We start from the raw sequence: 24,360 nt of genomic DNA on the forward strand, positions 1-24,360 counted from the left end.
TTCTATTTTGAGTTTCCATTTTATCAAAAATATGCTCTCCAAATGGGTTCAAACATTTAAATCATTTAAATAATTGTAAACTTCTACAGAAACTTTCATATCAGAAACAAGTAAACTTAAATTTCATTTGACTGATGATGACAAAGACAACGAACACGAGAGAGAGCAAACTGGCCTTGACCTATTACTTGGGTCATGACCCTTGCATGACCTAGCTTCAATATAAATTCTTGGCATGTGAGGTTTCTGCAAAATTATAAATCCTTCTGGTAAATTAACATAAATGAAAAGTCATTTCTAAAGTTCCACTATTTTACGTTAATGTAGATACATGTTCATACAAAAAACACTGTGCATTCACTGTGCATCTTATTTATAGCCTCTACATTTCTTGCACCGATCGAAGTTCAATAAAAGACTTCTTCATATACATATACTTACAAAAGTTTATTGTCCAATTAAAGCGCAGCTTGTGTTTCACCTTGTAAATTGCATATTCCACAGATATTAGCAATAAACACGATTTTCGCGTGTGCATCATGACACCATGGCGGGAAAGAGAACTCTTCAGTGTTGGAGATCTGAATGTAAGTCTTCCTTCGGTAATGCATGCACATTGAACAATCACGGAAACTCAGAATTTTAGAGGTATTTTAGAAATTTAGTTACACAGCCAACAGTGCTTATACAGCCAGTTTGTCTTGCAAATAATATGGATTCGTTTGATTGTGTATTGTATGATTTACGTGGTGTGCCTTTAACTTGAATTTTCTCTGTATATGATATTCACTTACATATTTTAAACTAAATCACAGGGTAACTGCATTAAAGATTTTAATTTAAAACTATCGGTTTTAATTAGTTTGCTCTTATCACAAGTTATTGAACTTGGATTTATGCACAGAAATTACTTTTACATGACTGCATTAAAATAATGACTCAGATTCTGTGCTTTGACACATTAAGGAAGGTTATATACTTATAGTAATGCACACTTAATAGTGCATGTTCTTTATTCCTCAGATTGTTTCAAATATGCACTGATATGCACTGAGTTGTGGTCATGATATTTTGGTATTTTATACTCTATCCTAAGATATTTATGTTTTAATTGCTGTCCCAAGATGTTAAGACAAATTGCTTTCAAAATTTATCAATGTCTCAGAGTTCGAACAATACTCATTCACTCATATTAAAAAATCCTAATATTTCTGTTTTGAAATGTCAATTAGTTATTATGTAAAATTGTTTAATTTGATTTCATTGTAATTTCACTAACAGATTTGTGTATTTTTTTTGTTTAAATATTTAAAAAGATATGACTAAAAGACCTGGGACAGTATTCATGGTATTAGTTATCCTGGATAACAAATTTATTTCCTATGTAAACCAAATAAATCTGTGTCACATTTCCAATCAAGGGTGTACAACACTTTCAAGATAAACCATTTACATGGTTAATGCATTGTGACTTCACATTTAATGCATTGTCACATTATTTACCTCCTGCTTAAGTCAAGTGTACCGAAATTTACACCCAGGTTATTAGCCAATCAAAACTCATGTAACAAGCTACATAGAAAATAAAATATATTAAAATATTTATGTAATTAAAGCTGCTTGGTCCGATTTTTTTGTAATTACAGTATCAAATTTTTTTCCATACAAATTATTTATCTTAGAAAGTTATGGACTTTCTCCTATTTACACCAGCAGAATCAGTCTCCTTTCAAAGTTAGAAATATTCAAAGTAAATAAAAATAATTTCTCTTTGGGCAAACGAAAAAACAAACCAAAATGCATCACGGGAATGTTTAGAAAAGGAAACCGCTTGGTTTCGTCCCCCGAATGATTGGGGTTATTCAACCCGCGCCTGCTATGCATCGATTGTAAAGAAAACAGACTTTGGAAATATTAGCGAACATAACCTACACATGTTTATTTGTAATTTGTCTGATCATTTCGACCTTTATTTAAAGCGATGTCAAAGTCGTAATACAACCATACCCGTCTAGTCGTCAGGGGTGAAATTTAACATGAGGCGAAATAACGCGGTACCTTTTAATGTCGTTTGTTTTGTTAGCAAATTTTGTACGTATTTTTCTTCATTGAAATTTGGCATAATTGACGGGTAAAGCTACTGCAATGTCTATTATTATACATATACTAAGCATAGCCATCGTTTAAAAGCGTGCATAAAATTTGATATAAAATCGGACCAAGCAGCTTTAAGTAACATGCAATGAACATTTGACGAAGCATGCATTTTATTAAATATATAATAATTAATTCATGCATCCCTACCTTATGATTAAAAAGAAAAATGTTGTAACACATATGACATGTCTGCATACAATGTATACTCTGCTTTGTTTGATCAATTAAAAGGGGATGCATTGTACATATAAGGGGAACAAAAAATGAAAACATATACAGGAAGACTTCATCATTATTTTTATAACAATTTTGCTTTGTATACTAATTGTCTAAGATGATATTAGCAGGAAGATTGGGTGTGCCTGCTTTGTCTTGTTGTCTTTATCAGTGCTTTCACATATTTTACATCATAGAGTAAAGGATTTATCTCCTGTTCATAAATAATGTGAAAATAGATGAGCATTGTTGTCAACCACAATATTATCTGGGTGTTTTTTTTTCATTGACAGACTTCTTTTAAAATGACCTATAACTTGATATAAATGTACTGCCATTCATTTAAGCGTTTGAAAGATTTTCCAATCCTTTCTATTTAGATGTAATGCTATACAATAACTATAATTCTCTCTCTCTCTCTCTCTCTCTCTCAGCAACTATCACTTCAATAAGAAGGACAGGTGATTAAGGCCCGTTATTCAAATCTCTGCATTAAAAATATAAAAATGACAAATGTCTTGAGCGCTTTGGTACAAAACAGATTCCTATCTGACAAAGCAACAAAGATAGACTTTGGCTTACTTTCCACCTTTTTGGGAGTTGATTTTAATCAACTCTCCTATGCAGTTACTCAGACAAACCGAAAGTGAAACAGTGTTTGGACCTCAGCACAAATCATTGCTGCTGACAAGACTTAGTTCTTGAAAATAATTGATAAATTTGATGTAATGTATGCTAAAGCATTGTTTTTCAAGGAAACTTATTTATAAATACCTTGAAAATAGTCAGATTTTAAATGGTACGAACAATTTAAATATTTTTTGTAGTCGTCTGTATTCCTACGCCAGAGTTCAATATAGTCTCGTTCAACTCGACGCTCGGCTGTCTCCGTAAATCCTTGTCGGATATTTATGGTGTCAGCCGAGCGTTTGGTTGAACGAGACTAGAGTTCAATATTGCTTGAATCCATACAATTTTCGAGAAATATTTCTATTACTGATACATATCTTGATTGAATTAATTTTATCTTTAAATATTATTTAACATGATTCATATGGGGGTTTCTTGACATTCTTGTCGAAAAAGTCCAAAAATTTATATTATAAAAATTTGCCTAATTCAAATTAGAAACTACATGTACTTGTCATGCAAAATAACATATCATTGATTTTAAAATAAATAAACATCGACAAAATCAACTCCCATCAGTTCTTCAGTACTTTGATTAACTTTTAATTTGACCCAAATCATGATTATGCCCCTTAATTTATTTCAAGGTCAGTTAGTGTGTTTAAGAGAGTGTCTAAGGCAAGTAAAGGGAAGACACCAGTAGAAAATTGTTTAAAGAATTTAATTTTACTAACTATTTCCAAGTAATTTGAGTTGAAGTCAGTCCAAAAAGCATGCATGTGAACCTCCTGTGATCAAAAAAGAGGTAGATTTTGAACTGATAAGCGGTAGCATAACCTTTGAAATTTAGTAATGTCATTACATGCAAAAAAATGTTTGCATGCATTTACCATCATATTGATTACAGGTATTAAAGCTTTTTTTTTTTTTTTTTTTGTAGAGACTTAAACAATTGTCTTTGTTAACAAAAAAATAGGTTAAGTTGCCAAAATTATAATACAAGAGAAGTAAGAACTAGGCTTGTAGGAAATTGTAGCCCCTCTGAGACTATGTGGTACTTAATTTCCATCTCCTACCTTGAGGGAAGATCCCATATCAGAGCCACATAGGTCTTACTGTGGATAGGCTATACCTGGCGGATAAGACTTACAAATACTGCCAGCCAAAGGTGCAGCTAAAAGCAAGGGTGACAAACAGGCATCACACAGCCATTAAAGCAGACCCAGTCCTTTATTAAAGGGAAATTAATTCCTAACTTTTTATTTTTCCTATTCTTTTTAGGACTAGCTCAGCTGGTTAGGAAGTTGGGTGGTAAAGTTGTTAATTAAGTTATGTAGGTTTGAGAAAGGATGGGGTAATTATAGTTTTTATATACCAGGTACATATACTTAGATTTTTTAGATATAGTATTTTCTGGCCCAATACCAAATAGTATAAATTTAAGAAAATGTAAGACAGCAATTTTGAATATAATGCTTTATCAGGCTCTTTTTATGCCCTCCTTGAAGAAGGGAGGGCATATTGCTTTGCTGCTGTCTGTCAGTCGGCCGGGTCTGTCGGTCGGTCCACCAACAGTTTCCGTTCATTTTCTTTGCAGAGGATGAACATATTGAAATGAAATTTGGTATACAGGTTTATCATGATAATATCTAGGTCAACTTCGATATTGGGTACAATCGAGCAATTTTCAACAGAGTTATGGCCCTTGGACGTAGAAAAATTTCCAGTTATTTGCAGTTTCCACTCATTTTCTTCGCAGGGGATGAACATATTGAAATGAAATTTGGTATACAGGTTTATCATGATAATATCTAGGTCAAGTTCGATGTTGGGTATGATCGAGCAATTTTCAACAGAATTATGGCCCTTGCTTGGACGTAGAAAAATTCCAGTTATTTGCAGTTGACGTTCATTTTCTTTGTGGATGTTTTCGGGGGGGGGGGGGGGGGGGGGGCATAAGTGTTTCACAAACATCTATTGTTTATTCTTGATTTATTGGGCATTGCACATTTTAAAATATTAGATATAAAGATTAGCATTTTCCGTGAATTCCTTGAAAGCTAAATTTTGTAAGTGTAGCTAGGCCATAAAGGAAGGTAATCCTAAAGATGGAGACAGGTGAAAGCCCTGTAAAATGATATACCTGGAGAGTTCAAGGCTTATTTTGTAATTAGTTTCATTAATAGATTAAGAGATGTGCTGAAGCATGTCTGGGCAATCAGGTTGTCTAGCCACACAAACACATCTAGATGTGAAAAAAGGGCCTAAGGACTATTGACCTTCTAAAACAGTGATGGCTAAAGGGGTCCTCTGAATCTATGTTAGCAAGTTAGAGTATGAACAGTAACATGGGTACATGTGGTTTATTTTATTTTGTTGGGGGGGGGGGGGGGGTAGTGGTATATTGTTGATGTGAGAAATCTGCGAAATTAAAATCGCAAAATATTTTCAATGTTATAGTGTACCCTTAATCTAATAACTTACTGTAGAAAGGGAAATTAAAATCGCAAAATATTTTCAATGCTATAGTGTACCCTTAGTCTAATAACTTACTGTAGAAAGGGAATTTTTTCTGCGACTCAAAATCTTTGCAATTTAGACCCATACAGTTACTTTAATATACACGTTTTCTGCATTCATAATAGTTTTATACATACATAGGAAGTATTACCACCCCATGTAATGTTTAAATATTTAATTTCCACCCAATTATATCCTAAGGGATTTTTACATATTCAACACATACACGTTGGTTAATCACGTCCTATGATTTTATCATTATGTTTATACCCAGAAATACCTTTCTATCCAAACAACATTCATTTACCAAAATAAAAAAGCCAAAGAATTCTCATTTGAAACGCCCTTTTTATTGCATCAAGTTTCAATGCACAGCTAAAAATATGAAGTATACAGTCAGGGATTTTACATGGCAAAAGAAAAGTTTACCCTGATGATGATGTTGAAAAAATGACAAATCTTTAATCTAAAAGAAAAGCTCTCGGAACACCTCACTCAATTTTGCAACATTTGGTAAGACATCTAGGTATTATCATCAAGGTACTTTCAAATTCTTTTCAATGCAAAATCCTTGTTGACTTTTCAGTTTTAAATGTATCTTCCAACCATACGCAATAGAGGGGGATATTAAAACAGAATTTTGGGGGATTTGTTCATTGAATTATCACCGTTGGACACAATGGTAATAATTAATTAATACTGTATAGAGGGTTATTTTCGTCCTGTATAATTTTTTTTCTTCTTCACTTGCAAACAGTTCTGCCCCATCTTGAGTTCGCCAGACACAGTTGTGTTTAAAGAGAGATAATTTGAGAAATCGAATTCTCCCAGTCTTCAATTCGCTCGCTGACAAGGAAGGCGAAAGGAGCAAAAATAAAGGGGGGTTGAATATTTCCCTTTATACAGCATTAAGCAAATAGAGATTAAAAAAGGTCTTGTGACAGACTGTAGTATTAATTTATATTGGTAAATAATGATTATAAAAATTTGTTTTCTATATACTTTATGAAAAGCTTAAGTCTTTTGTAGACCATTTGATCTGTATTTGATTAACTAGAGAATTGTGCCATGATGCGCAAGAGGAAAGGTTGCTTACAGGCACAATCAGTTTACACTTACTGATAAAATCTTATATTTATATTCAAACAGTCCCTTTTTCTCAGTTATGTATAAATAGAGTTCTGGGATGAACATATTAGGCTGTTATTATGCTAGATCATATCGGATATTTCAAATTAAGCATACAAGATATTGTTTGACATCAAATAGACAGTATGATGAAGTTGAAAAAAAACCAAAGTGTATAGAAACAATACCTGTTCCTTCTTCAGTTGGAGCAGAAGTGTTTATGACTGTTTTATAATTACTACAACTTTACAAAACTGCAACAGCTGTTGACAATTAACAAAGGACATGAAACAACACATGCAGTTGATCCCTCTACTGAAAAATTGAATAAGGCTGCATGCAATCAATAGTAATATTTACTCTCCTGCATTAATTTGATAAGCTTGTAGTCTGGGTGTAAGTGGTACAAAGATGCTGTGCTATATTGAAGAAGAAAATAGTTTTTTAACGTGTGATAACGAAATACCTAAACACTCTCTGACTTAAGGAGGATGGTATGGAATCAATTCATACTATTATTTTTTAAACATGCTATATTCACTGCATTTTTTGTCTGATTGATTTTTATTTAACTTCATCAAACTGTTATTTGGTGGTAGCACTTGATATGGCTTTAAATTGGCCTTGACCCCTTTAACCTTCTAAAGCATTCATGCTTAGCAGTACTTTGATGTTGATACCTGAAGATGAGAATAAAGGATTTGGATCAATGGCTTGTAAAGGTTGTCTTTTCAGGGATCTTTATATACTCCAACATATTTTATGTACAGAGCCCGATGTTTGGTGAAGTGACATTGTGCCTCATAATATCTTATGCCAGTCTGGGTCAGGTTATAAAGTGATATGTACTTAACCTTACAATAATCATAGGTTCGTGTCCCATCCATAGTGAAACTATATCCTCAATGCAACAAGGTCAGTGTTGATTCTGCTAGGCGATAGACCCACATATGTGCCAACTATAGTCATGTAGTACTGCATGGTACATTTAATGCTGGTTTTATATACATGTACCTGTAATTATTGATTTGCAATTGTTCATTCACATTGAGAGAAATGAGGGTGGGTTCTTTCAGATAACAATTCGGGGGGTTGGGGGGGGGGGGGGGGGGGGGGGTTACCTGTTTACATAACTTATACACAAACAATGGATATTGTACCAGATTAGAATGATTGTATTTCTTATTAGGTACTACTATGAATTTGTCTAAGCAAGTATAGAATTTGAGCTTGCATAGACTTGGGGTTAGAAAAAATTATGCAAATACCTCTTTTATTTTAAATTAATATCAATTGAAATTTATGAACTAATTGTAAGCTTGTTGTGATGGTCAGTTGGATTGTGGAGGATTAGGTTGGTGTAATAAGTTGCATTGGTGTATTGCAGAATCTGGCATTATTCGATTTGACATTAATGGAAAACCTCTTGTTTTGTTGCAAAGGTCGAGATCATAGTAAAAAAAAAAAAAAGTGTCAAATCAAACATTGGATTCAAAGAATAAAATTTGTTATAGTTTTTCATATCAATTTCCATGTGATTTCATATTGTCATGATAAAGCTGTCCAAGTAGAGGGATAGAACAAAAGATGGATAAAGTAGTGAAGACAAAGGGACCAAATTGAATTGCCCTGTATTCTGGTTAATTAATCTTGATGGAGTCGGCAACTTAAGATGCAGTGTTAATGCACTAATCCAGCATGTAGACTTGTGAACCACTGGAAACTTTGATTGGCAAAATGCATTGTGTATCACTAGATCTGTTTCAATAAAAAGAAGGGGGGGAAAAATGCCTCCATATCATCTGCAATTAGATGAGATTCAAGAATCGATTCCTCTGAAACAAAGCTTCACACTTCAGAGTGCTAATGACATAAAATGATATCAGTCAAGTTTTCGTCATTATTTATGTATGGATTATGTGGTTTGTTAATTAAACTTTGCAGTCATCAAGGATTGGGGGGCCTAACCGAATCAATACCATTATGGCATGGACACTTGGCTTTCGGAGCCTTGTACACTTCCCCCCAAAACAAACTCTCCCTATACAGACAAATCTTGGAACCGAATATAATCCCTTTTATACTTGTTTTGCTAATCAATTAGGTAACACTCTTTTTTCCCCAAGAAATGTATTGGGGAGATAATTTTTTTTTTCTCTGAGATGATGCAGACTGTAATATAATTATAGATCATAATGCAATGTGCTGGCTGATATTTATTGATCTCGCTGTGACTCAGATAAAGAAGTTTAATTTCTCTGTTTTTGCATAAACCACTGTTATATTCTTGCTCTTTTATGGGAATATTTGGCTTTTATGATTAGTATGCTGAATTTGAAATTTCTGAAATCCAGTCTTTGGTACTATGACAAATATAAAATGGTTTTGGAAGGGTTTTTTAGTGTGTCTTTTAAATACCAGCTTCAATCAAGTTAAATCCGAATTGGATGATTTCAATTGATGTAATTGCATGTTGACTTTTTAAGTGCAGTGCAGTTAATCTTTTATCCAGTGTGATTATCAGCACAAGGATTAAATGTAACAGGTTACACGGCTTAAACATATTTATGATGCTGGAAAATGCTTAGAACAAATAGATGTTAAGTATTGTTTTAACCTCCATGCACTAGCTTGGTTCCATGGGGATAAGATAAGCTTTCCTTTGCATGGTTCTATTTCAAATGTTTTTTTAGTTCATTGATTCTGCAATGTTCAAAACTCTTCAATGTAATTATCAAAATACAGAATCCAGGTTGTTTTTTTTCATAAGATGACCAAAATTATTACATTTCAAAGAGCAGGAAGTATATTGCATGTCATGGACCAGGTGGAGGTTTATCTTAAAATTTACATAATGCTTCTAATTGCAGGCAGATTTGACTTGTTCCTGGACATCTATCGTACACAGATATTCTTGACCATTTTCCTCTTCATAATATTTTCTATGAAGAGAAGAGGCAACCTGAGTTCATATATTTCTTCTCGAAGAAAGATAACTCTTACATATCATATCGTATCACATAATATTTTGCCACTGATGAGATCACATGCCAAATGGTGAACTTAAGAACACATACATGTTCAGCAGTTTATATCAGTTACACCAAAATTGATGCAGAAAGGTTTCATGTTTTAGTTTTGGGATTTGTTTGGGTTTTTTTTTGGTTTTTTTTTTTTTTTGGGGGGGGGGGGGGGGTTGTAGCATGAAATGTTAAGTGTGTACCTGTATATTTTCAAGATGTGGCATGACCATGCATGCACACTTTTAAGCAGCCATGTTTTACTCCTTACTTCTCTGAGCTAATTAGATTATTTACTTTTACAGTAGCCGATGGGCATCTACAGCAGATAAAACTATTAAGTATATAGGGAGGGTTCTACAGCAGATAAAACTACATGTAAATAGGGAGTCTTCTATAGCTGGTTTGTCGATTTCAACCAGACAAACTCAGGTGAGAAGTATGGGTTTACTGATTCAGAGAGTCACTTTAGTTTTATTAACTTGCCATAAATTAATATTATTGAAAGTGAAGAATGTTGTTTCAGTTGTGTATGTTTAAAGTAAGTTGCTTAAATGCTCAAGCTGCATTGGTTTAAAGCATAGAAAAGTGTGGATTGCCTTTCGTTTGTTCTATTTCTGCTACATTTATGAGCATGGCACTGCTTTACAAAATCCCCAGGAATATTTTATCCACTATTCTTTTCTTTTCAATTTTTACACCTCTGCACTGCTAGTTTGATGAATTAATAGATGAATTAATGAAACGATAATTTTTGGTTTATCAGTGGAGAGGGTGGGGGTCACTTATATTGCAGCATACTGTCCATGTTGATCAATGTGTTGGACAATTTTCTTTTCGTCCATTATCTTCTTTCCTTATTGCATCCCTTGTCCTTATGCCTCCTTTTTTCTTTTTCTATACCTCTTTGCTAGGGGTGAAACAATGCATCGGGATATGACTGCCTCACAATATAAGGCTCTCAGTTTCATCTTCGATTCATTCTGGAATACTTTCCGATATGATTCATTTAAAACATTTTTGCATGTTTCAGTGTAGAATGTGCTCTATTGGTTATAATGATTGTCAAATCATTTTATAAAAACTGTGTGACAATTAATTTCTACTTTTTAAGTGGAGGTTGATGCAACCTTATACAATTACAGTATACAGGGTTATTTTTGACACATGTAATTTTCACCCTTCTACACTTGCAAACAGTTTCACTCTGTCAAAAAAAATTTGGGTGGACGACTCTGATGTCTTTTAAACACCATCACCGGCCGCGTAAAGTGAAGTGGTGCAATTTATTTGCATGTATAAATGGCGACTCTCGATCTCGATGTAAATTTACCATACTTGATTGTCGGAGGTCGGGAGCATGTTCCAGAGAAAGTCTGAGGCAAGAAAAGAGACGATATCAGTAGTAAATTGCATGAAGATTTAATGGTACTAACGGTATTTGTTTTCACAGAATTTGCACGTAAATAAGGTTAATCACTCCAAAACTAGCGCATGTTTTTGTGCACAATAAATGCACAATTTTTTCAATGGGTGGCACTGTAGCTCCCAGGTCGTCCATCTGATTTTTTTCAGATTGGGAGCTTCAGACCTGCAGCTAAGCTTGGGCCCAACTCAACACCCATGCACTCAGGTTTGTGTGGGCTTTTCACTTATTCAGTGATATTCACTACATGTATATACCATGGTTAAACCTAGAGTTATTTCCAGGTGACCTTTACAGTGTAGAGGCCTCTACTGCAGAAGAAAGGTATTAAGCTCTGTAATAGTACATGTGTATGTATTAATCTGATTTTAATTCATATGTAATGGAGACACTTTTGTAGACGATCTCAACACCTACATGTCTTGTATTGCATATAATACCTGAAAGACGTGTCCATATAGAGTTAACAGTACACCCCAAGCTATTGTTGTATCATTTCGCCAAATACATGTTATTAGATTGTTTTGCCTAATCACATATGGTTAAATCATATCATGTTTCTCAGCATCACGTGGATTGGAAATGGTGCAAACTTTTCCCCCGCATTCTCAGAAGATTCAGCATTTAATCTAAATAATCTAGCCCTACAATTATTTTTACATATAATTTAGATAATTATACTGTGATTGGAAATCTTTATCCTCATTAATTCTATTTAATTGGCAGAGCTTCGGATCATTTTGGTGTAATATCCATTTACACAGTCAATTTCCAGGCTTTAATCAAGGCATATTAAATCTTTCGAAAGATCAATTAATGTATGTGTAGATCTGCCATTTTTACTGCAGGGAAATTTTAGCAGTAACAGGGGAATGCTTATAAAAAAAAAATCCAGACCTGTTTGGTTACATTAGGACAAAACGAAGGTTTTCTGGTTCATTTTGGATCATAAACATCATGCTGTATTTGGAGATTTGTGAAGAACTGATAACGATTATCAGATCAGATATGATTGAGAAAATTGTAATCATGTGCAAATTGATTTTGGAACTTTGTAAATTTTTAAAATAGCACCAAGCATACTGGTATATAAATAGAAAGACAAACTTTATTGCCTTTTTTATACATTTGCTGATTTTTCTCACTGAAGAGAGATATAATGTATTTCTTATAGAAGTATTTGATGGTCTACATAAGTTTACATGGTCTGCATACAAAAGTTTGTTTTTTTTTTCAAGTATATCCTGTTATACCAGTATGTTTTATGAAAAAGCATCTGCATTAAAACCCTATAGCCTTTGTTGTTGTTTTTTTTTTTCAAAGTTAGTACAGCGCAAGTATTTTTTAGTTTCCACCAGCTGTTTAGTCCTCCCTTTCAACTGACTCCTTTTTTTTCATCTATATGTGTAATGAATACCCATACATGTTTATTTTAAGTTTGAAGTGGATCTGTGATTTTTCCTATCCTGTACATATATTTCAAGTTTTAAATGGATCTGTAATTCCCCAATCCTGTGACAGCATTCTTACAGTGATAGGTACAGTTTGTAATTACTCCACATCACATGTACCCCATTACTGTCAAGCTTGTGAGAAATGAAGAACAATGAAAAATGATGATAATCTTCTATTTACAAGTTAATCCTTATTTATTGATATAAATGGGATAAGTGGTCTTCCTTGCTAATCCCTTTGGTAATATGTTTTGGCATGTTTTAAAGGAAGTTTCTTAGATCTTTGGGTTGACCATAACAACAGCAGAATGGATTTGTTGTTTTTTTTCCTTGGCTAATTTGGAATCATTGGTAGGTAAGGATGTTGCTTGTCATTTTGGGAATTTGTTTGGTGCAATTTGTGTTCCTAATAAGCTGGTTAAATCATCAAATGTTATATATTCATGGAGTATTAGGCTTAATAGATAGCGCTGTACCGGAAGCAAATTGAATTAACAAAATTCAGTACTGGTAGAAGCTTTGCATTGAATTAATTTTATTTTTTTCCACCAACCCAGATAACACTGCCGAGATTTGGCGTTATTTCATTTGTAGCTTTGGGTGAACATTGTTGATTTATAGTTTCAAACTTATTCTTTTTGTCTCATGTTTTTATCATGAAATATTTGTCTGCATGGAAAGAAAAGAATGATTTTGTCATTAGAAATCTGGGAGATCTTTTGTCCAAAAAAGGAAAATAGAAATTTGGAAATGGTTTAATGCAAAGAGAGACAACCCTGGACAGTCTGAAATTATTGAATACAATATTGGACGAGACCAAGTCATTTGCAATTTTATTTCTACATAATTGTTGCTGCTGTCATAATTCGGAGATTTATTACGTAATCTAAAACCCTTGTTCTCTGTCTGTAAGTCCTCATTAATAATTGCCTCATCAGATTGCCTTTGATTTCAAGATAATCATGCATACAGCATGTCATTTGATCATAGATTGACTTTTAATGACGCGGACAGATGAAAAAATACAACCAACTGTTCCTAACCTTTCGCTTTGAGTGGGGCTGTGATGGAATGAGGGTTGTCCGTAACCGAGAAAATTTAATATGTAAGGGTACAACAAAAATGAAATTATTAAATTAAAATCTGTGTACAAAGTTATAATGCCATTAGAGGGCCTTAGATCTATATATGGGAAAGGTTTTCTTTATGAAATGGATACAGTTTAAGTTTCTTTGTTGTACACAGATGAACAAAATTTGAGGAATTATTCGACACCAAAATGCATCATGCGATAATCAAGTTTTGATGGCTGTGCCTATAGCGTTGTGTCAGTTTTCATTAGCCCAAGAATTCGTTTTCACAAATTGCAGCCTCTAATTTCTTCTACTTCAAGTGACTGCTGGCATTTATGATTGATATTTCATTAGTAAAGCAAAATGCAAAAGGACTTGTTTGGAAGAATTTCTGGTTTTGATGTCCGATAGTTAGGTCTGATTCGGTAGTAATTATAACTGAGTTACAGCGAATTTATGAGTTCTACTGTTGCGCTCATTACATCACGAATCCTTAACTGATCCCATTTTAGACTCATTTGCATTATATGGAGGTTTATTATATAAACTTTGACTTATCTTTGGCTTATATGGACCAAATTAGTCCTAGTTTTGATTCTATCAAAAATATGCATGGCAAGATGATGAAATTAACGAAATTTTTATCTATGTGCACGTCTTAATTTATGTCTTGTAGAATTATGTAATGGTTCTCAGTCCCCTGATTGTTCCGTAAGGTTCGGTTATCACAATTTTATTAAAAATGTTAGTTGGTGCAATCTACAGAGATAGGATTCTGCTTCAAAACACCAAAAAAAAAATATATAATTCAAGTGAAACACCTAGCAGGCAAATCCAGTATATTGGCCATGCATGCACGGCTTAATGACCGGAAATGTGGTAACATTTTTTTACTAAAAAATGAAAGAATCATGAACTTTAAGGGTTAACATACTTATATGTAATTTATTTTTCCACAAAGTCAATTTTTTTCGCTTTTTGATCAGAACATCATTTAATTTCAATACAAAATTTAAGGTGGAATAACACATCATCACAAAATGGCCTACCTCTGATCGAAACAAAATTTCATTTTGTTAAAAGAATTTTATTGATGGCAATACGTAACTTACTCCATAGCCGAGTGGATAAAGTGTCTGGCTTGTAATCCATACATTCCAAGTTTGAATCCCACAGGGTCTTTTGTTGTTACTTATTGAATTTATTTTTAGAAATTCATTTTTTTTCCCAAACTGCAGATTTTTTTCGCTTATTTGACATATGTATAGTTTATTTATCATATCTTTCATAATTAAACAAGAAATCATATTGACGCAAGCGTCAAATGGGCCGCAAAAAATATAATTGTTGTATGAATCATCATTGGTTGTTTACCGTAAATAAAAAACACACCACAAAGAAGAAAATAACGATAATTTCTATGGTAGATTTTAATATATAATAAATAAATACATAATAGATTTTAATATATTTTTAGCAACATGTTTTGAAGTTTAACATTTTACTATTATTATTAAGAATTGAGTTTGTTACTATCATTTGCATGAATGGCATCTTATTTGTTACTTTCACATGTACTTTTAACAAAAAGGAAGTGACAGAACTTTAAATCATATGTTGTACATAAGACTAATTCTTGGCGTTTTCCCTTTTTTTTTTCTTTTTTTTTTTAGAAATAAATATCCTAAGCTTAACTTGATTTGGAAAGTTAGGAAGCAGTCATAAATAATCTAACACTGTGAATTATGTCAAAATATGGCAGCTTTCAATTATGATAACAAAACAAAAATTGGCAGCTATAGCTTATAATAACTACAAAGTACAAATAAAAGAATTAAGGAGAAAAAGTATTAATAATATCAATTGATTAAGGGTCCTCGATACCTTTAGGTCACTTTGGCTTATCCTAATGTATCCCCATAGCCATTTGCACAATGCATTATCGTAATGCATTAAACTTTAAACATTAATTAAAAAAGAAATTCAAGCAAATTAGCTAGGGTGACGAACATTTGAATTGCGAAATTCAGTTTATCTGAACCAAAGACCTAGGGTGAAATCTTACTTGTCAGATTGAGAGTTTTTCAAAATAAATTCTTCAGAAATATAATCTTTTACATTTGTGTTCCTAAAGAAAAAAAATCAAAATTTATCATTGTTTTTACAGGTAATTTCTGAAAATGGAAATGGACGCAGGCTTGAACTTTATTGATCATATGGAGACAAAGGAGAGTTTACCAGACAGACCAAAAGTGCTCTCACCTGACAAAAAGAAGATGTTTTTTGTGGAGGAAATGAAAAATGATATGAATGGGAATCCCAATACGATAAAGGAAGGGGAAGATGGTGGCTTAGAGAAGGATGCAAGTCAGGCCTTGCTGGAAGAACTTCGACTCTCGGAAAGCTCCATCGGGATGGAAAACAAAGTTCTGGTGACACACTCCCTGGAAGATTCTGGCTTTGAGGAGAAGGAGAGCAGACCAGAAATGAAGCAAAATTTCTTGGATGATGGTGAAGAGAGAACTGTTGAAACTTCAGTAGGAAGTAAAAGTCACAAGAAAGACTATCATTCCTTGTTTGAATTTACAAGTGCCTCATCTATGTTCTTGTCCACAGAAAAAGTTACAAAAGGTGGTGAAAGATCATCCGAGTTAAAGAAAGACGAACTGATGACAGATTCTAATATCAAAGATGTTGCATCTCCAAGATCATTGCAGTCTGAAATGATTAAGCAAAGTCTACAGCCAAAAGAGTTTAGCTCACCTGTCAAACAGGATGTATCCAATGAATCAAATGTTTCCATTGAGGAGGATGATGAGAAAGTTATCATTCATTTGGACTCGAACCTAGACGAGTCCACAAATGGTAGTTCTAAGGTCACCCCTTTGCAACCTGTCGAAGTAGAGCGAAAGTTCAAGGTCACAGCAGACACCAAGATCAAGTTAGTAGAAATCGGTGCTGAACTTCACAAGGAAAAAGTCTTCCTTGACAAGTACTTTGACAATCCTGATTATTCCCTTACCTTGAAAGATTGTTGGTTAAGACAGAGGAATGAATCGTGGGAACTCAAAGTTGTAAATGGACAATTTACCAAATTAGCTTCTCAGTACCAAGAAATTACAGAGACTAATGAAATAGCAGACTTTTTAGTTAATCATTTCCATCGACTTGACCTGAAGGGTTTAGCAGTGGACCTAGTCATTAAAAAACTGGACCTACAGCCTTTTGTGGAGTATACAACCACCAGACAGACTTACTTCCTCCCAGAATGCATCATTGACCTAGATCTCACTGACTTTGGGTATCAGGTTGGAGAGATTGAAGTAATGGCAACAGACAAGTCCCAGATCCCGAGAGCTTTGGAAACCATCACCTCAGTGGCTGGAAAACTTGGTAATGGATAAAATTCTACCAAGATTTTTTTTCTTCATTTTTGTAGTTTGAATAGAAGGTGTAGAGAGCTATAAGCATGATTTATCTTTTCTTCCTGAATATTATTCTAACGGTAGACAAAACAGTTTTTAGGGAACCAAGCAACAGTAAATTAAAAAAATTAAATTTAGAGCTGTCAATTTTTACGCAGGTAATTTATCAGTCTGTCTTTTCAACTCCCTTCTTTTTTTAATAAAGATGTATATATTTGAGCTTTGTGTAGCAGTCTGTTCATCATGTTCACATCCATTTAGGGTTAGCATCTCTAATTGAATTAGTCGTACACAAACACTTTGTAGCAGTATTCCCTTTTGAATTTCATTTCTCAGAGGATAATTCTCATATTTGGCCAGAAAGTCATTATTTCTTGCTTTCATTAGAAGTCTCCCAAACTACTTCCATTATTTTAACATTTTATTAGGACTGACTGTGTTTGAGATTGGATGGGTAATAATGAATTATGATGTATAGCCCTGCTTTGATTGCAATTCCAGTTCTGTGTTTATTTGGTACACCCATCAGGGTTTTTGGAGCATAGCAGAAATTCTTGTTAAGTGTCCAAAATTCATGACAAATTAATAAATGAAACAGGAATCGGAATTGATTTATGGTCTGTACGAAGACAAGTTTTTTGACCGTCTGTAATAAAAGAAGGTCCAATTGTCTATAATTGAGAAGACAAAGACTGAATTTATGTCGTAAAAAATTACAGTATTCATTATAAGAGCAGAGTTGCAGAACTTAGGCTAATGTACAGAGATAAATAAGGAAATTCAAATTAACTCTTGATGGACGAAAAATAAGAAAATTGTGAGATTTACTTCCATTATAAATCATAAACGAAGTCGTAAGATTTGAAATTGCAGGAATTTTGTCTCTAAGTTAATAATGTTTGTTAATGCAATCACCGTTCTTTGCGAAAACGAGATAGTCATTTATCAAATGAATATCGCCAAAAAATTCCAAATGACTTGGAGAACAGGCCAAGATAGATTACCAAATACATGCAAGACTTTATAACATTTGATTGCATTGATAGTGGGGGCTGATGGCTGGGCTTTCAGGGTGATTATACGAAATACAGGCCTCACAATAACCCAGATTAATCTTAATCGAAATCAAATTTCTGTGGTATTGCAATCAACTTTTGGGAGAGAGAGAATTCATAATTTGTCACATATCTGAATTAGTGGTATGAATTAAGGGATCCGGTTTTTTGTGGTTGTATAGTTGTATTGGAGTCATTATCGATCTTTCAGTTAAAACAAAGCAACACTCAAGCTTACCAACATGAATTTCTTCGGTCACTTCTTGGTGCTCAATGTTATTTGTTGCAAACATTATCAAACTTAATAACTCACTTCACAAAACCAAGTCAATATTCCTTTTGTTTTTATTTGTTTTTTGAAATGATTTCTTTCCCTCTTGAATAAAACTGGCCACTCCCTGCTCCGTGTTTGTAAGAAGAATAAGCCAGAGTGGTATGCATGTATAACATTCTGTAGGTCCTCCATATTTTGCGTGGCTTTTCCTGACATAAATTAACCCAACAAGTTAATTATTTCAACTCTAGCTATTTTGGGTATTGATAAGATAAGCATACTTTCAAATTTTCAATTTTTATTGAGAATGGTGACAGATATTAAATGAATAACTGATAAATTGTGTTTTGTAGGATTTGAGACTTTTCAGATGTAGAGGGGATGTGTCAGAGACAAAGGTATATGATACAGGTAATAGTCTGTCCATTCCATCTTAGAACCACCATGATAGCCACTTAAAATACAAATAGTTGCAACAATTTGTTATCAGCCTTATTTATTCTGCTGGACTCTTCTTACTCATGAGATCCTTATCTGCATGATTTTTTGTTGTTGCATCCTTATGCCCCAAATTATAGAGAAGAAAAAACATTTTTATTGATTGTATGCTCGCAATTAAACAATATGGCAGTAGTAAGTACTGACATTTGGTTACTTTATATTGCTAAATTTTTTGTGGTCAGTTTTGTTTTATAAAAGAGGAAAAGAGAAATTTTCAAAAATTTCAAGAACATTGAGTGAATCATTTTGCAGCCTCTACTTTCTGCACCTTTTTTTTTTTTTGATTAGATTGATAATGCACTGTTTTGAAAATTAATGTTTTGTGACAAACCAACTTTATGCAATGTGATCAGGGTGACCTGTAGATTTTAGAATGATATGGCTATGTGCAAAGAGAAGCAACTCCTGCCAAGAAAAGATTAGGTCTCTGCTACTCTCTCAAGTAGCGAGTGCTTGTGGTGGAAGAGAAGAAGAGCCCATGCAGGAACCAAGCAGTTAATTGTTTTGCATCTGAATTTCATCAAGAGTCATAATTTGGCTGTGAGACCTAGTGGGCTGAATAATGAAGGGGCTAATTGGTGTGAAAATTTTCTGTAATGATTCTGGAGAAAAATCAATGGAAGCACACTATTTAAATTGACAGTTCATTACAGAGCAATGGGATATCACTCCTGTTAATTACAACACTCGCAGTTCATATTCCTCCTATATTTTTCATTTTCTGATTAGCAGGAAATAAGACCTGATAGGCAAAGAGAACATGTTTCTTGATGTAAATTTGGTGAAAAGAATCTCAGAAGACTCGATCGCTAGAAAAGACTTCACATGGGGTTTTTTTTTTTCAGAATGCATGGGGATGGGGGATATTTGGTTCGGCTTTTGTCAGTTTTATTCCATATGCAAGTCAATGATTATGGTTTAAGTTGCTGCTTTAAGTGCCAGGCATGAAAATCAAGAAATTACTCTAAATGGATTTGCACTTGGTGTTCATTTTACATTTATGCACAAGAGTTTTAATGAGTAAATTGATTCTTTTAAGTTTTCATTTTTGTCACATGTGCATGCAGATGTTTAAAATTAAATTTTTATCTTTTTATGGGAAAGCAGAATTTTTAATTATTATAACTTTCATTGTTATCACTCATATTCCTTTTGCTTATATTTATGACAGTGGCGTCGGAAGCAAATTGAAAGAGGGGGAGGGCTAGACTAATCCTCAGAAATCTTGACAAAACCTTATTCCCAAAATCATGAAAATCCTAATCCAATATTTCAATCTTTTCAAGGTAAATTTAAGAACAATTATGTTTCCTGTGAGAAAAAGTGAAGGAAGGGGGGGGGGGGGGGGGGGGGGGGCTGAACCCTCTATGATGCTATATGCTGAATGATTACCTGGTAGGTCTAACTTTGAAAAAAAAGTGGGGGGGAGGGGATAAGCCCCCGCCCCCGGGTTCTGACACCTATGTATGATTTAAAACTTGTGGGGGGGGGGGGGGGGAGGAGGGCTGGAACCTGTTCATATTGCATTATGTAACCTCACATCACATGAATGGAGAAGACTGTAATCAATTTGTGCCAACCTTTGCAATATAAAAAATTATCTTGTCAATACTATAATTGTAGGTCTGAAGGAGGACGAGGCTTGTGCTGGGAAGTTTTCACACTACCTATATAGAAGGAGCCGACGTCTCTACCAGCATTTGGTGGACAGTGGCTCGGTGACACCTGTTGTTAACTAACTGTTGTAGCGATGTAGTTAGCTGTATTCAATACATTGTATTAACTTTGTGTATTCCCTCAAAATTGTTACATGCCTCTATATATTTGGTCATTCCTGACAGATTTGAAGTATTTGGATAATTTCTGGCATGTTTGGAGAAAATAGGATTTTTAGGTAACCTGAGTCACGAAGATGATCCACTTTTTCAACTTCTTTGAAAATACTTTTCTTTGCTACTGGGCATCTAACAGTCAAACTAAGTGCCTGGTAAGGACAATATTACAAAATTGTCTTCCTGTAGATTCTCTTAGAGGTTGTATATTGTACTCATGTGACAGAGTAGTTTTTTGGCCGTCTTGTCAATCTAACAAAATTTAGAAGTTCCGCTCCCTAGTTTTTGATACTTCCGTGCAACATATTGAAAACTGGGAAACATATGAAAGTTTTAATTTTAATTACCCGGTAAATTGGCCCTCTTATTCTCTTTCTTCTTTAGACCTCTGCAAGCAAAAATTTGAATGTGTTGAAATTTTTTCGTTTTTTTTTGTTGTTGTAAAATTACCATAAATTCTGTACTGTTGCTTAGAAGAATTTGGGATGGAGGGTGGACAATCTTGTGACAATCTTATTTTACTCTGTAGCTGATGCCAAGACTAGCCTTTACAGTTCAATTGTATATGTGCTTTCGGATATTACTATACATGTCCCCAAATATGCTATTGTTATATCTTTTCAAAAATCAAAACAGTTCTTATAATGAAGAAGTTCAGTTTTAGTTTATGATTTATTACAATACAATACATATTCCCTTTTTTGGGTAAAAATTTCTGAAAGAAAAAATGTACATTATTTTGCAAAGGAATATATTTATAGAGCTCTGTATACCACAAATGGTTGTTCATATTCATATGATTGCAATATTGATTTTGTTATATTTTTTATACACTTGATTCATTTTTTTCTCCATGTTTTGTATTATTTTTTCTTTTGTTTTGAGTTGTATATAATTTTTCCTCTCAACTTTTTTATTTAAGGAATAAGGAGTCTTTCTTTGAGTATTGGTGATAATACTGGTCGAGGTGTGATCAAATCCAATAAACCCTGAAAGGCTTCATAATAGATTTGATCACACCCTGACCAAAATTATCACCTCATAATATTCAAGGAATGATTCCTTATTACTTATATTTATTTAATTTTTTGCAATTGTACGATTAAATATTTGTATATATTTACATTTGCATCATTTGCAAATATGCTTCTTTAAATGAACCCATAGAATAGCGAAAACATTCAGTTCTGTATGAACGTTTCCGTTACGCCACAATGATATCCACACGTGCTTATTGCTTGACGGTTGCAATATTGTAAACATAAAAACACCTTTAATTTACATTAATGATTCTGAACGATTTGCCATTCCCAAATGGAAATATAAGTAATAAACAGCAATGTTAAAAAGTTCACCGGGATATGAACTTGGTTGGTATGTGGTCAAATCTTTTGAGAAGACCTTCAGGCTTCACAAGATTTGATCATGTGACCAACCAAGTTCATATCCCAGTGAACTTTTTAAATTGCTGTTTATTTCTTAGTTGAATAAGCAAACCCCGCTTGTGCCCCAATTATATGTCATTTGAATTTATTTGACTGTATAGTACAAAGTTGATATGTAGTGTTACCGGTACAATGCCCTCAGCTTTCCAATCTGTCTCAAGTAGATTTTCCTAATGTATTTTTTTTTAAGGTATCTCACTACACCTTGAAATAGTTTCTCAAATCAGCAGAAAATTGCTTGATTTTAATAGAAAGCATGATGGATAAGAAGTATATATATCAAATAGGCGAAAAAATGTGCAATTTTCGATAAAAATGGTATTTTCAAAAATTTCATTCAGTAAACATAAACAAAAGCCCCAGGTGGATTCGAACTCATGACCTGCGGTTCACGAGCCTGATACTTTAACCACTGAGCTAAGATGATATACATCTGAAACGATTTATACAAACAGTTTAACAAAACATTTAAATCGCCATCTTGTGACGTGGTGTCTTTAAAAGTATAAGTCTCGGTGTAGTGAAGTACCTTAATCTGTGTACAAATATAATTTTCTTCAGCCATGTTAATGTGAATTCATTTTTCACCTGGTTCTCCACTAGAAAACAAATATTTTCTGTACATGGGGAAACTTTTGCCCCTGTTTTATTTTTGCCCCTTGGACCTTAATGTCAGAGGGTGAATTTAAGATGTTACAAAATCAAAACATTTTTTTAATGACTGTATTAATAAGAAAGAATACTTTACACTTAACTGTGTCTAGGCCAATTCAAGACTCGACAAAACCGTTTGAAGTGAAGAAGGCCAACAAAAAAAACACACACAAGACAAAAATAACCCTGTATACAGCATCTGCCTATTTTTCGTCTCATTTAGTTATCTGTGATATAAGTTGCTTTTGCTTTGTGAACTTTGGAAATTTTTTTTACCTGTACATCTAATGATATTTATGATCTGAAGAAAATCTGTCCACTCTGATTTCAGAATAAACTTTTGTTAAGCTTTGCTTAATGACAAAAACAAAACTTGTGGGTGTCTGTCTACCACTAAACCACAAAAAATCATGTTCACCAGAATACCACATAACCACACAAATTCATATTAACCAGAATACCACTAAACCACCCAAATTCATGTTCACCAGAATACCACTAAACCACACAAATTCATGTTCACCAGAATACCACTAAACCACACAAATTCATAGTCCTCAGAATACCACTAAACCACACAAATTCATAGTCCTCAGAGTACCACTAAACCACACAAATTCATAGTCCTCAGAATACCACAAAACCACACAAATTCATAGTCACCAGAATACCACTAAACCACCCAAATTCATGTTCACCAGAATACCACTAAACCACACAAATTCATAGTCACCAGAATACCACTAAACCACACAAATTCATATTCACTAGAATACTACTAAACCACACAAATTCATTTTCACAGAATACCCCCCCCCCCTTTTTTCATCCATTAGAACTTATTTTCAACATGTCATTAATTGACCCATCCAAGATATCTTCATTGAACTATTATAAAATTTCACAGGAACGAAAACAATTTTCTTACGGAGATTTATAATGGGAAATGTTTACATCTTTTCTCCATTCGGAAGTACTCGGGATACCTCGCGCAATTTGTTAACGTTATCATCCGGGCTTATTAATGGCTGATGCAATGCAAAATCTCCGTAGACTTTCAATTTTGGGATGTGTATTGAAACCTGAAGCGGTAGAGGGTGCGTTTCAAAACATATATTCTGGACATTTTTCATATTAGTTGGTGAACGTAGTTTGAGCACAAAGGTATTCACTATTATTGAAATATCAAGGAAAAAGTGGTGGAAGCAAAAACTCAGGACAGAGTATAGATCGCTGTTAAGATGAAAGACTCATATACAAATCTACAGAAGGTACACTTGGTCTAATTATTTCATAGGTGTTAATGAATTATCATCTGTTTAGATTTTACATTTCACAGCCTCTTAATGAGTTATATAAACCGATGATCTTTTCATAACCTTTTGTCCTAATTCTTACAAATTAACACTATTGATTAAAGAAGGAGCTAGTATTCATGTTATTTAAGTTCATGACATGTTTACATAACCATATAGAAATTGTTTCTATCTGATGGTGTTAATGAGACTAAAAGATACTATATTATAATTAAGGCTTTAAAATGAACATCA

General features: G+C 33.6%; 1 protein-coding gene across 8 annotated transcripts; it reads left to right on the top strand.

The window, feature by feature from the left end:
• Nucleotides 1-491: 491 nt before the first annotated feature.
• On the top strand, nt 492-23,182 carry LOC105332807 (uncharacterized). 8 transcript variants are annotated; one of them, XM_011435562.4, is made up of 4 exons: nt 545-648; nt 15,792-17,017; nt 18,732-18,789; nt 20,503-23,182. In XM_011435562.4, exons 2-3 carry the CDS (start codon nt 15,805-15,807, stop codon nt 18,752-18,754), a joined length of 1,236 nt encoding a protein of 411 aa, XP_011433864.3. In that variant the 5' UTR covers nt 545-648; nt 15,792-15,804; the 3' UTR covers nt 18,755-18,789; nt 20,503-23,182. The 8 variants fall into 8 exon arrangements, with proteins under 8 accessions (XP_034336740.2, XP_011433864.3, XP_019924647.3 ...); XM_020069088.3 differs by having other exon boundaries at nt 18,732-18,776; XM_011435536.4 differs by lacking the exon at nt 18,732-18,789 and adding an exon at nt 9,977-10,103 and having other exon boundaries at nt 571-648.
• Nucleotides 23,183-24,360: the final 1,178 nt, after the last annotated feature.

This window comes from Magallana gigas, chromosome 3, assembly GCF_963853765.1.
Source record: "Magallana gigas chromosome 3, xbMagGiga1.1, whole genome shotgun sequence".
Taxonomy (NCBI): Eukaryota; Metazoa; Mollusca; class Bivalvia; order Ostreida; family Ostreidae; genus Magallana; species Magallana gigas.

Bases quoted from the DNA above. Each gene is read 5' to 3' on its own strand.
- LOC105332807 (XM_034480849.2), top strand. From the start codon at position 15,805: ATGGAAATGGACGCAGGCTTGAACTTTATTGATCATATGGAGACAAAG. The intron at 17,018-20,502 runs GTAATGGATAAA...CTATAATTGTAG, and splicing joins CTCAGTGGCTGGAAAACTTG to GTCTGAAGGAGGACGAGGCT.